Source organism: Montipora capricornis, chromosome 13 (genome assembly GCF_036669925.1).
Source record: "Montipora capricornis isolate CH-2021 chromosome 13, ASM3666992v2, whole genome shotgun sequence".
Classification (NCBI taxonomy): Eukaryota; Metazoa; Cnidaria; class Anthozoa; order Scleractinia; family Acroporidae; genus Montipora; species Montipora capricornis.
Genome location: NC_090895.1, coordinates 30,903,217 through 30,919,907, shown reverse-complemented (window position 1 = coordinate 30,919,907; position 16,691 = coordinate 30,903,217). Strand labels below are relative to the sequence as shown.

The 16,691-nt window shown below is 37.0% G+C and overlaps 1 protein-coding gene across 2 annotated transcripts in view; it reads left to right on the top strand.

Annotated features, from left to right (window-relative positions):
• The window catches only part of LOC138028740 (guanine nucleotide exchange factor DBS-like), a 24,370-nt gene extending 7,700 nt beyond the window's left edge, over positions 1-16,670 (top strand). For both annotated transcript variants that reach the window (XM_068876339.1, XM_068876340.1), the window contains 16 exons: positions 803-919; positions 1,269-1,385; positions 1,773-2,168; positions 2,495-2,620; positions 3,649-3,840; positions 6,149-6,408; positions 7,537-7,807; positions 9,488-9,877; positions 10,700-10,843; positions 11,154-11,438; positions 12,283-12,375; positions 13,120-13,198; positions 13,303-13,332; positions 13,473-13,593; positions 14,384-14,525; positions 14,786-16,670. In XM_068876339.1, coding sequence (XP_068732440.1) covers positions 803-919; positions 1,269-1,385; positions 1,773-2,168; positions 2,495-2,620; positions 3,649-3,840; positions 6,149-6,408; positions 7,537-7,807; positions 9,488-9,877; positions 10,700-10,843; positions 11,154-11,438; positions 12,283-12,375; positions 13,120-13,198; positions 13,303-13,332; positions 13,473-13,593; positions 14,384-14,525; positions 14,786-14,995 — 2,973 coding nt within the window. In that variant the 3' untranslated portion in view covers positions 14,996-16,670. The remainder of the gene's footprint in view (positions 1-802; positions 920-1,268; positions 1,386-1,772; positions 2,169-2,494; positions 2,621-3,648; positions 3,841-6,148; positions 6,409-7,536; positions 7,808-9,487; positions 9,878-10,699; positions 10,844-11,153; positions 11,439-12,282; positions 12,376-13,119; positions 13,199-13,302; positions 13,333-13,472; positions 13,594-14,383; positions 14,526-14,785) is intronic.
• The last annotated feature ends 21 nt before the right edge of the window (positions 16,671-16,691 follow it).

Sequence of the window (16,691 nt, the reverse complement as noted above, 5' to 3'; positions counted from 1 at the left end):
TTCAATTCCCACCCTGGTCAGAGTTTCTCTCTGTCCTTGTGTGGGCCAATTTCCATTAGTAGGGCTAACGCTCACATGGTTCACATGGGGTAGAAAACTAGCACTTCACATTACACTCTAATCAGTTAAGTCTTATCTGGGGTTGTCTGTCATTCGTGTGAGTTAATTTTAGAGCATCTTTAAGTACATTAATAATTATTATATCGTTAGTTCTATGTTTGTGGTGTACATAGTTTTTATCGTTTTAATTATTACTTTAGGCATCCTTCTGTCTCGGGAGACAATTGATATAATTCTTTCAGACTATTATTTATTCTGATCATGAGGACCATGAGATTATCAGTTTAATTACTGTCAAATGCTACCCTCATTAAATTTAACCTTAGTACTACTACTACTACACTGTACCTGGGAGGCACGGTGGCCTCATGGTTAGTGTGCTTGACTCCCGATTGAGTGGTGCGGGTTCGGGTCCTGACCTGGGACATTGTGTTGTGTTCTTGGGCAAGACACTTTACCCTCACGGTGCCTCTCTCCACCCAGGTGTATAAATGGGTACGGACAAATTTAATGCTGGGGGTAGGCCTGCGATGGACTAGCATCCCATCCAGGGGGGAGTAGAAATACTCCTAGTCGCTTCATGCTATGGAAACCAGGGATAGGCTTTAGTGTGTTGGGCCACTGGCTCGTAAGAAGACTTTAACTACTACTACCTCCTTGTTTATGCAAGTCACTAATTAGATGACGAGGCATTTGAATTTGTTTTAGGAAAAGTTACATGTGTATTTGCCATTGTTTGTAGAAATGCTTCCCTGCAAAAATAAGCATTGTCTGTTTACTGAAGCCTCAAGGCTTTCTACAAAAGTATTCCAAGCCAGGCTTTGTGACAGATGGTATAGTCGGGGATGCAAAAATGCAGGTAGGTTAAGCTTTTTTTGGGAGTAATTACATGAAAGTAATCTTACTCTAAATTATACGTGAAAAAAATCCAAGAATCATACAGCAGGCTGCAAACTTCATTCCTCGTATGTACAGTAAAACCCAACTCAGAGCTTCGTAATTCGTAAAATTGAATGGAACTTAAGGTACTTAAGACATTCTGTTCATTTTTCCTGCAGCAAAGTATCAATAAGTTATAATTCTGATTGCTTAGTTAAGCATGGTACATAGTGTGAAGTAATTAAATAATTATAGTAAGCATTTGACATTTTTCATAACACCTAGCATTAGTAATATTATGCTATTTGCTTTTCCTTAAATTTATGTAGGTTGTTTCTCTTAATTCTCTTGCCGACCTTGAAGGATATATTGAAAAATCACAGCTGACAGAGGACATGGGAGGCACTTTGGATTACAATCACATTCAGTGGGTGCAATATAGAACTGTAAGTTAAGCACCACATCTGTCTTGTTCTCCCATTGGGCCAAGTTCTTTCAGACAGGGCTTATCACAGATCCAGGATTAAAATAGCATGATCAAAAGACACCCGCCAGTGTTAGCTTGTGGCTTAGGCAAATCTGCTCGATGATAAAACTAATAATGAAGTGATAAATAATAAAGTTAATGAGGGATGCAAATTTTAGTCATAGTAGGGCAAAATTATTATTTTCCTGTTTGTCCAAATCTATTAAAATAAGGGCTTGGGTTTGTTTCTAGGAATGAGACCTAGAACACCACCTAGAGCTTGCAGGTCTTAGTATATAGTCAAAACAAGTATATTTCCTTTGGAAATGCAAAACAACTTACTGATGTTACAGAATTTCCTTTGCAGGCAATTGAAAGGTTTCAGAGAAATTTACAATCCTTGGATGACAGAATGAATGAACTGCAACCAACATTTACAAGAACAAGATTGTCATCAAGTGTTCAAGAAATGGAGCAAATTTTAGAATCACAAGAAGAAATGTGGCATGATGTCAAGGAGGATATAGAAAGTGCAAGACAAGCTGGCGTAACATTACTGGACTGTATAACTGTACATCCTAATCGTGGAGAAAACCGGGAAAATGTTCTTACCCCAGATGTTGAAGCAAATGCAGCAGAACTGAAGGAAGCTTTAACTGAGCTTGAGGATTCCGAAAACAAGTTTGAAAAGTTTTGGAAAAATCACAAGTTAAAGATACAATATGGGCTGAAAGTGTGTTTGTTTGAACGAGAAATGAGCCAGGTATCATGTTGGTGGCTGAAACCTGTATCTCATAGAATTTTGTTTTCACTAATTTAACTTTTTCAAAATACAGTAAGTCTATAAATGCAAATTCATGTGAAAACCAATATTATTTTTGTCATGTGTGAAAAGCAGAACTAGTCACTGTCGCAAATAATACAAACTTTGATTCACTATATATGCAACTTGGGGTATCATGGATATTAATTATGTCCTATTGCAATGTTGTAATATCAGGTACATTATTTCATCCTGAATCCTGTCTGTTTCTCAAAAAGGGAAAATAATTTTGTGAGTGAAAATGACACACTGCTTTTTACCCTCAGGCAACTGGAGGTCTTCTATCAGCTTTGGGTCATTTGTCAGCCATGGCAGATTTTGGAGACTCAAGGGAGGATGCAGAATTGTTACTGAAAGACCTCAAAGAATTTGCAGATAAATCTGTGGTAAAGGTAACTTGAAAGCACAACTAAATTTTAAAGTAACAAAAAACTTAAATGGGACTTAAATAAGGGAAGGAATGCTTAGGGCAAAGGAAATCTAAATTAACACTTGAAGTTAAACAAAATTACGAAAAGCAACAGATACAGCTACATGTGCAATAATAAAAGTACTGAGTTTATCCCTTGTAATACAATCATAATTATGATTATTTATGTACTAATTGTATTTTGCAATTTGTCTTTCAAATTTCAGATGTGTTGTCTTTGCAATAAGTAGTAAATTTATAAATCTTAAACAAAGTTGCTGATCCCTTTAGCTCAAATATCAACATGCAAATTTTCATTTTATGCATAAATTAATCAACCTAGAGGGCAAATAATAATAATAATAATAATAATAATTATAATAAAATTTTACTTTTTAAAATAATTATGGAGAAAATACCTGTAAAATAAAAGTCAATCTACTAAAGTTTTTTGCAGAGATATAATTGTTCTTGGTCATCCAAGACTAATATTATTTTGTGAAAAGTATAAATGATTAAAAAAAATCAACTGGAACAAATCTTTATTTAAATCAGTCAGTGGCCTTTGAGCTTTATTAATTTGCTGGCAAGTCCTGTCTTTGTGTTTACTTTATTGGGAAAAGCTGAGCCAGAATGTTTGAACACTATTTTCCTTTAATTAAAAATACGGATGGCAGTTTATTCTAAATGAGTGATATTAGTAAAGCATAAACTGACTTATGTAATGACATAAGATAATTATTGGTCATAGATTTGATGAAGTGCTAAGTTACCATCCTTATAATTTGATCAGTTTCTGGTTGTCGCTTCTCTTTACCAAAAAGTAATAAAAATAATGCTATTTTTCAGCAAAGAGGAAGAAGAACCAGGAAATGTGATTGTGTTCTTAGGCTAGTCGACTATACATGTACATGCATGCATACAGACAATAATTATAGTGGACAGCAGTTAGCCCCTAGCACACACAGTGTATTCAATCCTAACTCAAAGGAATTGCATGTTGTATCTCAGGAACTCCTTGATAAAGCTCAAGGGGTAATTGCCAAGGGCACAAAGATGATTGAGAGCAATGATCAGTCAAAGGATCAGATCAAGCTGAAGTGTGATGAAATCAGAGAAATGTGTGACAAGTTTGAGAAAGAGGTGCAAAAGAGAGAAGATGATCTGAAGAAAGCAATGGATATACATGAATGTTTGGAGATGGTACTGTATTATTATCATAACTGAGAAAAAAAAAGGGATAAAGGGATCAGAAGGGAGCTAGGGATTCTGCAAAACTTTGCCCCAATTAAATGAATATTACAGATTTTACTTAAATTCAGGTGAACAGACATTATCATCAAAATTTAGGTTTTATCAACAGAGTTGATAATGTAAATTGACCACTGTACAGGGATTGTAAAGCTGACATTTCGAGCGTTATCCCTTCGTCAGAGTGAATCGAGGAATTATGAGTTGTGTGTGGTTTTTACAGTGGAGTAGGAGCTATGCTATTGGTGGTAACATGGCAACGTGAAAAATAGGAATACATTAGTTAAATGAAAAAGTGTTCGTTAATACCGTGGGGATTAAGGGTGCCGATTTGGAAGATGAATTTTTGCTTCGGATTCTTGTGGCTTTCCGTCGCACCTTGATGTAGGGAAATGCCGCAGATAGACGTGTGTTGTTTGGAGTGGTTAGGGAGATTAAAATGACGAGCGACTGGCTTAGATGCATCCTTGTCATTCTTCTCAAAATCTGGAAGGTGTTTGTGGAATCGGTCGCCTAGTTGTCTACCTGTCTCGCCATTGTATAATTTATTTCATAATGTACAGGTTATGCACGATAAATGACATATGCGGAGGTACATGTGAAACGATTGGTGATCTTAACAGATCACTTAGGTCTCGACATTTTGATATAATATAAGAGTGAAAGGACAAGTTTTGCATCATGAGCACGCGCATTTGAAAGTGCTGGGTTGCTCGTTAGTTTTGAGTTAACTTCTAACTAAAAATATGCCTACATTTTTTGTCATGTTTGAGGATTAGTGGAGGTTGCGAAAAGATACTACCAGTCTTGGGATCAATTTGGAGTAAGTTAATTAAAGTTATAAAGAATTATACTTTTGACTGCATGATTATGAGGATGGAAAGTGAGGGTGAATGGAATTCTGTCATTCTAATCCCTTTGTGACGTTTGTAGTGCTGACTTTGGATCAAATTGTTGGGCAGAATGATGGCCCGCTTTGACCACAGAGACAGGATAGCCACTTTTTTCAAAAAACTGGCACATCTCCTCTGATTTGCTGGAAAAGTCAGAGTCATCACTACATGTACATAGACGTTGAAGTCTAAGAAATTGAAAATAAGGAATGGAGTTCTTGGCATGTGATGGATGTGACGATGAATACAACAAATAACTGTGAGAATCTGTAGCTTTGTAGTAGTGTACACTGGTACATAAACCGTTGCCACTGATCGAAACGTTGATATCTAGGAAAGCCAATGAAGTTTCCAAAAGTTCCCAAGTATATTAAAGAGCCGGATGAAAGGAATGAACGATGGTCAATTTACATTATCAATTCTGTTGATAAAACCTTAATTTTCGTGTACTACTTCCCCACCAACGCAGCACCACAGTTTCTTTAGAAACTACCCCTTTAGACATTATAATCAGTTTTCATTACACTATGTACATGTTGTATTTTAACATTAAATTCAGTTCCAGATAACTGTACTGTTCCATTGAGCCATACCCTTCTGTCACCACTGTGAAATATTGTTTGTTATTAATTTTGGACTTCATTTTCCCTCTGCACTAATTGAACCTCTGCACACAGCCACTTACAAATGTATGCCAAAGGGAAAGGGGCTTTTGACATGAGGTCTCATTATGGGGATGGGCTGTTAAATGTGACTTTGTTCTTTCTTTTGAAGGGCCATCATACTTATTGTAGCTTATTAATATGTAGCAAATTCAAAGTACATAAACTGCATCAATAAAGATATGACTTGGAGATACATTTGTACTTTGAAATAATCAAAATGATCCAAAGAAGAGTGGAACCTTCAACCTTGCTCTACCACCACAGATACAAAGCACAGGTCACAAGTCACAGGTCAATGTTTTACCAATACAGAAAGAATCCTAAACATTCATTAAAGTTAACCTTAGGCCTAATTAAACCTAAACAAACGTTTTTAGGCCTAATTTTGGCATTGGTAAACGATTAGGATTGTGTCTGTATTGGTAAAGCAATGACCTGTGACCTGTGTTTGGTACCTGCCTCTCTACCACTGAGCAATTTACAGTAGAACCATGTGATGAGTAACGAAGGGGTGGCTTTCTTACTGGCTCAGGATGATGTTGTGACACTGCATGTGGTTCACATGCTGTGATTTCATGACCTATAATAATATATTAGATATTGGATTGACTAATGATGCATGCCCGAACGGTTATTTCTAAGACCATTTTTAGAGGACACTGTCAAAATCCTGTCAATAATCAAAAACTTTATTTACTCAAGGTAAATAAATGGTGCAAGACGGGTGTAGACCTCTTAGCGTTGCAACCAATTGATAGATTCCAGTCATCAGAGGGTGCTGAAAAAGCGCTGGTGGAAATTGACAACTTCTTGAAAAGCCCACAAGGAATGAACATGGCAAAGGTCAGAAAGATGACACCAATGAGCAGTGCACTTGGCAACAAAACGCTGATCAGCAAGGTGAAGGAAAGTCACAAGAGGATCAGTGAGGTCAATGACATGATGGCAAAACGTGAAACCAGGTGATTATCTTTGTTATTAAAATTAGTGTATTAATGGTGTGCTATTATGACCAAAACTATTATTAATTATTATATGGCTACTGTTTCTGGCTGATATAACATGCATTCTCATTGGCTAAGAGCAACTAAGTGCTAGGACGTTATTCTCCCGTAATTCCCACAGGCCGATTATTAGACAAACTTGCATGGCACGCGCGACTATTGATGATCTTGTGTTCGGAGGTGAGTAAAAACATATTTTTTCCCATTTCCCTGACCATTGTGTTGTTTACACTTGCTTTGAGTGTTCTTTAATATTTATGTTCAAACCATCGGGTTCTATATTATTGAGTGAACAAGCTCAAAACTAAACCGGTTTACATGTTCTTATTGGCTGCTGTTGTCAATTTCGGCCTAGAGCAGTTTGTTTTTCGTTTTGTAACCACTCAGTTGTGAACAATTTACCGTAGTTTAATTTTCAAAGGAAATATGTTGTCTGCAAAGTACACAATTCAACAATCAATAAGTTATTGTTGATTTAGACTTATGATTCATGACTGTATCTTGCAAAATAAAAATTATTCAAGTGAAACAACTTCAAGTGCAAGAGAGTTTGATGCTGCAAATTACGTTTCACCTTGAAGAGTCTGAAAATGCTTTGGCGATTTTTTACATGGCACTGATTTTATTCAACATAATTATTGTAAATTCCTGTTAAAATTACAGCTGTTCAAAAATTACAGCAGTACTTTCCATATTATTGCAAAACACGTTGACATTTACATTGTTGTTCGAGATACAAAGTTTGCAATTTCTATCATTATATTATTAGTAACTAGATAAGTTGAGTTGCAGTACTTTAGAATAAAAAAATTACAAATACTGTTGGGTATTTTGGAACTCTGATACAAATCTGCAAACTATGTATTACATTTGACTGTCTTGTTGGCACTTTATAGTGATAGCTATTACTAGTTTGTAATTTTATCCCCAATTAAATCACTGCTTTAATTTATATGCCCTAATGGGAAGGTAGACATTAGGTCCTGTACTATCAGCTCATACTGTACAAATGAAATTTAAGTACCACTTAAATGTGTTAAAGCCTGAACATAAAGTGGTGATAGATGTTTCTTTTCCTGTGGTTAGTTTAAAAAAGCTTGTTGTAAAGCGGCCAGTGCAGCCTGTATCAGCCATCCCAGCCAATCCTCCCAAACAGGAAGAAGCTAAACGTAAGCAAAATAACACACCAAAGAGTCCCACCACACCAAAAAGTCCAGTCATACTTTACAGAGAACGTAAAAAGTCAGTGCCACCAGAACCAACAGGCAGAAGGCCTGTGTCGATCGTATTAGAGCCAGATTCCTTACAAGTTTCTGGAGGAGTGCAACAGTCACTCTCTGAGCCAACAATGCAATTGGTAGGTATAGACTAGCCATTTTTAATTTATAAAAGAAGAGGGGGGGGGGGGGGGTGGGGGAGAGGTCACAAAATGCTCCAATATTGCAGTGAGCCCAATGGAGACCATTCCATAACACAGGGAACTCTGTACCCTACTCTTTGGAAACAGTCTGTGGGTTCTTTAACATCCCACAGAGTATATGAACAAGGTTGTGAAATGTGACCTTTGTCTCATAGTCCTTCCCTAGGAAGACTTGGAAATGTTTGTCTGCAAGGGGTTTGAACCTGTGACGTTCCCAGTTAGATGCTTAACTAAGAAAACTTGCCACCCTTGTTGGTGGTCAGACTGCTAAGTCAGGACAGAGCTAAGGTGTTCAGAGAGGATTATTCTTCACACTTTCAGGCCATAATTTTACAAGCGTGTCACTTAGGGCCAACTGCTGATGCTTTTCACTTCTCTTTTCAAGAGACTTAAAATATCATTTTAATTTTAACTAGTTAAAAGAACATACTGCGGATTTATGGAATCCACAGTGGTTTCAACAAGTACAGACAGCCGAAGAAAAGCGCCAGCTTCTTCACTCAGAGAAGTTGGATACTTTTTGCCCTAAATTAAAACATTTATGAAAGATATTGTGCATCAAATGGAAACTGGGAAAAATCTGATCCCGAGATGGAATTTGAACCCACGACCCTCCGTGATCTAGTATGGATGTTCTAAGCACTGAGTTACTGGAGACTGTGGTGAGCAAGGGTGAAATGTGGGTAGTGACTAGACCTGGATCATGCAGTCACATCTGAACCAGCCAAAACCGACCAGACTTAGTATTTTACTCTGTCTAATGCCGGAGTATTTTACTCTTTCTAACGTCAATGGAGAACCCCCAGGAGTTAATGGTTAAGGCATATCAAAGATTCAACCAACCAACCACCAAAACGAGTAATGTGAGAAATAACTGGAGCTCAGATTTTTCTGAGTTTCCATTTGATACACAATATCTTTCATGTATTCCTCGCATTAACTCGATTAAAATATTAAAGGCAGATTCTTTCAAACCCAAGATTAAAATTCATTTTGACGATGACAATATGTGCTCAAAGCGTGATCATTAATTTTTCTTTTGAAATGTGTGGTGTTTGGCAGCGCTCATTAAAAGTGGCATGTTAAACTTGTCCCAGACAAGGCCCCTTGTTGATACTGGTGGTTACTTTTAATTACTCAAATGACCCCTGAAACCCTGAATTAAAAACTGTTTACAATTTCTGGGGTTCTCGATTGGCTTTTTTTTTTTCACCAATGCATCCATTACACTGGGCACACAATTAAATGCACCCGAGACCCTTTTAGACCTCAAATCCCCCAATGACCTTCCCACTACTCAGGATATTTCTGAGGGTTTTTTATCATTCTTGTCCATAGCGTCTGCTTTTCTTTTGGTCAGCACCAAGAACATGGACTCTGGCCACAGCCACAGCAAGACGTCCACAAATCATGGACTCTCTTCTGTGCATTCTCAGAAATTTGAGACAATCACGGTCCTCAACAGTTACAACATTATACCATTACTGCAACTGCGCATGTTTTTGCCTGTGGCCAGAATCCTGGTTCTTGGTACTCAAGTAGACTCCGAGGACGAGAATGTTCTTTTCTGTGATCCTCAATTTGTAAATTTCTTGGAATTTGCAATATATTTGACAGAGAGATGTTGTGGATGGTACCAATGGCCCAGAGGCTCTTAAGAAGCGAAAACAAGTGATGACAGAGTTAATTGAAACAGAGAAAGACTATGTGGATGACTTAGAGTGCATCATAAATGGTTATATAAAAGAATTTGAGCAGGCTGGAAATAAAATTCCAGCTGAGTTACATGGCAAGAAAAAGATTATCTTTGCAAATATTGAGCAAATTTATAAATTTCACCGCAACGACTTTCTGTCTGAACTGGAATCAAATAAAGACCAGCCATCATTGGTTGGGGGTTTATTTATCATGAAGAGCTCTGACTTTGAAATGTATGCAACTTATTGCAAGAGTCAGCCAAGCTCTGAATCCCTCAGACTGCACTACATCAATTTGCCTTTCTTCAAGGTAAGGTAATATAAAACAGATTAACTTGTGAACATTTAGGCATCAGCTATAGTGTGAAGCTTGCCCTAAATAGAGGTGTTAATTTTGTGCCTTTTGTCAGTCATTTATTAATGAAGGGGACTGATAAACCCATTGAACCCTCAGGTGCCATGGGATGCCCCCAGTTAATGAGTGAAATCATCTGGCATTGGACAAAGTAAAGTCTCACTCCCAAGATCGGAGTCAATGGGTTAATAGAAGATGTATTCCTTTCTTGTAAAACCTGAAGTAGAAGCACCCTTAGAGCGGTTTTCAATTGAGTGTCGAAAGCAATTAGCGAATTACTTTGGTTTTGCATTACTTCAACCAATGCAACCAGAAGTGAAACAAAAACCAATTGTGGTTCCCTTGTGTATATTTTCCCGCACTTTTTGTCGGCTGCATGTAATTACTTCCAGTTTTGATTGGTTTACTGGATTGTCTCCGTCCTTTTTGATTGGCCAAAGTAGTACTTTGGTTTTGGTTTTATGACACTCAATTGAAACTCGCTCTAACAAAAGATTGTATGGAGACTAACATTTACTTGACCCGTTTACAAGCACTGAGAGCACACTTCAACAACTCAGACACGGAAAAATAATTAACCCATGACCCATGTAGGGCCAAAATGGTATTTTATTTATTCTGATCATTTTAAATAATAGAATGATATTATTATCTTACATGGTATTTTATTACTAAATTATGTGAGCTGATAACAGACAGCTAATCAGAATGCTGTAAACAAAATATGAAAGATTGAAAATTACAATCCTTTGTATTAATATACTCATTTATTTACAGGAATGTCAAGAAAAGCTTGGACACTTGCTACCTTTGAGTGCATACCTCCTTAAACCAGTGCAGAGAATAACAAAATACCAGCTTCTTATCAGAGAAATGATGAAACTGACAGTGAAAAATAGTACAGCATATGATGATTTGGAGGTCTCGTCTCTTTTGTAACTACTTACAATACATCTGTAGTAAATAAACAACCCCTTTCAAACATTGTAGGCCACCCCTTTACTTAGCCACCCATCTTACAGCTCCTTCGTCTATCCCTAGTAAGGGTCTCTGTCACCACCCCTCTTAGGATCTGGATCCCTATACTATCTGATACAAACAATGCTCTTAAATTGTGACAAAGTAATTATTTTTGTTGGTGTAAAGAACAAAGTATTTTTTGTTTTTTGGAGTCTCAGTGAACAGAAGATTGTATTTCAAGCAATACAGTAACTGTTTTTCACATTTACAGAAAGCTCTTGAAACAATGGAAGGGGTCTTGCGGCACGTCAATGATGTCATGCACTCGTGTGGAATAAAGGGTTTCCGTGGAAACCTGGCTGAACAGGGAAAACTTCTTCTTCAAGATGCATTCATGGTTTGGGAGACAAACAGAAACTGGAATTTAAATTTATTGCCTTTAAAAGGTGGAAAGCAGCGTCAGGTCTTCATGTATCAAAAGATGATTATATTTAGCAAGAGGGATGATGATACCAGCAAAGATTCTGTGACATACCATTACAAGAAAGATATAAAGGTAATCATCTATCAAGGCTACTTAAAGAATGGAGACCTGTAGGGGTGTGACACTCACTTTGAGTATCAATACCGGTATATAGTACTTTCCTTTTATGTTTTCTCTAAGATATTAGCTCTTGCAAGCTACTCTGAAATTCAAGAGGAAATAAAGTTTATATATGTATGTATGTATAGCATTAAGTTAAAGATTGGTTGTATGGATCCCTAATAGCCAGGTCGTGGTTGTTCAAAAGGTGGATGTTAGCAGGCTTATCCACCGAATAAATCAATATCTAGCAGATAAACACTAGCAAAACCAATTGAGTTATCCAGTGGATAGCGCTATCCACCCTTCGAACAACTGGGGCCAGTTCTTTGTGAAAACTACATGACTTTTTGTATTCTCAACTACTTTACCAGAAGTCGTCTTTGAAGTCAGAAGTGGCTAGAGCATGCATATGCATGCATGCTTTAAGAATATTAGTGTACTTGGCATTTCTCTGAAAGCTAGTCAGTTACGAGGATTTTGTCTTGAAACTTATTTATTTATTTATTTATTTATTTATAAACTTCGCCAAAGACAAATTGGCAGGAGAGATCTCACAGAACTAACGTTCCAAAACTGGTGCAAGCTGTGAAACATATGCACCTTCGGGAGTTTTGCCTTGTGGCAATGGAGAGAATCATGCATTGATGGAGGAGACCCACCTCAAATGCCCTAGGACACCCTCAGTTGATGAGTGAAATCATCTCACTCCCAGGAGTCAATGGGTTAAACCTCCCCAAAAGCTTTTTTTTATATTTTATTTATTTATTTTTTGGGTTTCCAAGCCCTTTTTCATTGTTGTCTCATAATTTTTCAGACTTGTGACATGGGATTTACTGAGACTGTAAGGGGTGATCCAGTTAAGTTTGAACTGTCACTGAATGGACGATCAGAAGTGTTCGTAATGCAAGTAAGCAACTATTTATTAAGGGTTTCCAGTGGTTCATAATCATCATCCTGAGTTCAAGACTTGTTCTGACCACTAGTTGTCCTTATAGTTCAACTTCTCGGCTGCACTTGTAAATAGCTAACTGGTTTGCCTCCAGCCAGTTAGGGTTCTTTAAGTTGTTCTTCTGTTCTATTTGTTTCATTGGCCCTGAAGAGCCCCTATAAAGGAGTGGTCAAGTAAGTATAGATCTGTGTATGTTGCAGGTCATTTTGTTCCTTAGGTTAATTTGAAACCAAACTAGGTTATTTTGTTTCAACCTTGGTGAACCGTAACCCTAACCTAGGTAAGTTTGGGGCAGATACAAAACACAGGTCATTGTTTTACCAAATTGAATACAGAAACAACTCTAAGACTAACCGTTTACAAATGCTATCATTGCGCCTAAAGACTTTTGTTTAGGCCAAATTAGGCTTAATGTTAGCTTGAGTGAATGTTAAGGATACTTACTACCTGTATTTATTTGGTAAAACAATGACCTGTGACTTGTGTTTTGTACCTACCCCAAATTGACCTACATGTAGGTTGAAATAAGTTGACCTAGTTGGATTGCAAGTTGACCCTACATGTTCACCTACTTACTGTACAACAGTTTGTGAATAGCACTGTCACTAACAAGGGAGTTGTATTTTATTCCTTCAGTTATCTGCTCAAGTTACTTGCATTGCTACTGTGTTTACCATTTTGTGAATGTTGTTGTTTTTCCAGCCTTTGTCAATTGCAGTCAAGAGCCGCTGGGTTAAAGAAATCAGAAATTTGATGTGGTCTCAATTTGATGAAGTAAAAGGTGAGTAAATCCTTTGTTTCCTTAACAGGCTTAAAGACAGTACCTCTTCGCTATTATTGTCCCAAAATAATCTTATTTTTGGGTTATCTTGAATCTGTTTTCAGAAGCTGTCTCAGAACAAAGTGGACTTCATAGTATGTAATAAGTGCCATTTTTGGCTTATTGTGTAACACTGATTTGACAGGTTAACAACTGTTTTTCAATAAGTAGAGCTGAATCTTCTTAGAAAATTTCCTTAAATTTATATTTGACTTGTACACTTATTTGCTCACAGATCGCTGGAGGTCAGCCTCTATTTTGTCTTCAGCCACTATGACTCCCGAAAATGGGCTTCGATCAAGAAGCCAGTCCTCTCTTTCAATAAGTGGATCCAATGTTCCAACTGGAAAAAACAGGTACATATTTCCTTTTGGTTTTATTCTTGTACAAGTTCCTAATTTCTAGTTTGCTGATCTTAGCAAACCCCTTCTCCTTTAGGTCAAGTGGGGATTGTTGGGTGTTTGCACTGCCAGGATGCACATCCTGGGCTTGCCTTTCTGGTAATAATTTAGGGATTGAATTCAAATTATTGATATGACGCTAGCTGAGAGCTGGCTAGATAGCTCATGGGTGTGAATCCTCTTCAAGCCTGGATTTTTTGGGGGTTGCTTGTCGTGGTGATCCCCATCTACACGAGCAATTTTTATGTGGCAAATGTATTAGCTGACAAGCTGGTGTTAGCTTTTACGTGATAAATAAAATTTGTCAAATACGACAAATTGCTTGTGTAGTGGACTTGTCACTTAAAATGTGGCAAATTCCTGCCCCACATAACAGTGAGCACCACTGGAAAACCTTGTTTCTGCTTTGTCTCTGCCGACCCATTTAACTGCAAATTGTCAACATGTATTGTCTGTATGTATTTGCCACATAAAATTTCTCCTGTAGACAGGGCTTAACTGTGATGATCTTACTTCAACACCATTTGCAAAGAGTAGAGCATGTAGGTTCCTTTTTTTGTGGTCTCATCTCGCACTATGTAGGGCTCACTATCAATATTAATAACTGGATAGTCGCTCTGTTGTGTGGCCCTCTCTATAAACTCTGATGAACTCCGATAAACTGAATAATTTATCTAGAAATAAAAGAGTAGTGGTCTGCAATGTTTTTCAGTTTAACATTAATATTCTTCTTTACCATGCCTAGGGTTTCAAACATCACTGAGCATGCAGATGATGATGATGGATTTGCTACCGATGAATGGGATTCCTCAGATAGCAGTGATGAGGGTGCAAAACAACAGCCACAACAGCAGCAAACAAACCACTCACAAAATGAAAAGCTAAGAGTAAGAACAAAATATCATTGAGGCTACCTTCACATGCTCAAATTCATGACTAAGTGCATCAAGGGCAAAGAAAAGACAGAACTTTAAGGGCTTTTATCATAACAAAATTATCATGCCTGCGTAATTTCATGATTAGCAACAGCCTAAGCAAGACTGGTGTTTTTTCTTCCGAGTCCTTCATTTGTAGAAGTTTTCATGGAACTTGCTTGCATATATTCCACTCTCTCTTCAGTTGGTAATTCATTTTATTACTGTTACAGCAAATTAGTCAAGATGTGCCAACAAAAGGTTCAAGATATATGGCTGTGGCTAGCTACACAGCTGTAGAAAGCACAGAGTTGTCATTCCAAAATGGCGACATCCTGGAACTGTTGCGAGTTGGACAGGATGGCTGGTGGCATGCACAGAACACAGCAGCATCTCAGGAGGGATGGGTTCCTGCCAGCTATTTGAAATTACTACAATCATAGCTAATTTTTAATTAAATTAAGCAGCTGTCCAAGGAAACCTGCTAGTGTGCCACTAGACATGTTTTGCTAATTAATTACTGTCATTATTTTTTGTTCAAGAACATAATTTTCTGCATCTTATACTATCTTTGGTAGTAATGCAAGCAACCCTAACCCTAACCCTAAACCCAAAAATATTGATTGTATCTTATGAGACAAAGGAAAGTCTCAATTAGACTTGAAAATTGTTTTTAAGGGCCAGTGTCATAAGGGATGTCACCTTTTTTGTTAACATAGAGTTTATTTCACTAATCCCTTTCAAATATGTTGATGTCATATCGCAGCCACAGTATTGCTCAAGACATCTGAGCAAACCTTAAAACAATTATCATCCGAATTTGTACTTCAGTCTTCTGATGCCAAATAAGTAAATTTTTACTCAAGTCTGTGCATCAAGTTTACCTGCTAATTTAGGGAACAATAGCAGTGGAATATCAAACATATGTTAGCACTCCTATTAACGATATAAATTAATGTAGAAAATGGTTGCCACAGGTCAGGAAAATAATTTTAAATGCCAACACGTACTGTCAATGGCTCAAATAAATATAAGAGGGACCTGATGTTTTAAGAAACAGGGTTTTATTTTCAGCAACAATGTGACACTGACTTGTCTTTTTTTCCAGATCTTATAGAAAATACCCATTGCAAGATTTGAAGAACGTTATGTAGATGGGTGGGGAGGCTGAAGGTTGTATTTATTTGGTCAGAGAAAGTTATATTATAAGGGAGAATCCTGATGTCTGTGGCAACCAAGTAGAAACCCCCTACTTTAACAAATAAAATTGAATGTATGTATTAAAATAGAATGTATTGTCTTGGTAAAAGACTATTATTTGAATTAGTTTTTGTTAAGAAAAATGTAAAGATGCAGACATAGTATTTCTGATTGTAATCAAATGTGATGCCATGTGTGAGTGTGCGTGTGTGACTGGTATACAGTACTTCAGGTGTTTTCATGTGCAGTACTTTTTTGTGTCTGTGAACTGAAAGATAATTAATTAAAAAATAATTCTTAAAAAAGTAGAAACCCCTGTGGGCTGCATGGGCTTCATATTGTATAAATTATTTTTTGAAGAGAACTCTTTTAAGTTAAAACTCCATAGCCATCTTGTTAATGTTACATGTCTCAAACACAAATTGTCTGAAGTTCAGATACTTGGTCTTACTAAATAAGATGTCACTTGAAGGTCTTTAAGGCAGATATTTCTGTGCCAATTAAATTAGGAGACTACAATGTAGTGTGTATTTAATGTAACAAACACATAGATTGTACAGTAGCAAACATAAATTGTCTGAAGTAAAGATACTTGGTCTAAATAAATAAGATATGACTTGAAGGTCTTTAAGGCAGATATTTCTGTGCCAATTAAATTAGGAGACTACAATGTAGTGTGTGTATTTAATGTAACAAACACATAGATTGTACAGTAGCCAGATTTTTGTGGTCATGATCTTATCAATATGCAATGAAGTAAAGTTGTATCTCCAGTAGGTCAATTTTGCAGTAGTATTAGATCATCATGGCAACCTTGCTCATCAAGCAGCACTAAATGGCAATTGAATGATATGAATGAAAATCTGATGAAACTGCGGTTCTGCGTCAGCAGGAAAGTAAATCATGAAAGTGATAAAACGTTTCTCTGGTGTCTATTTA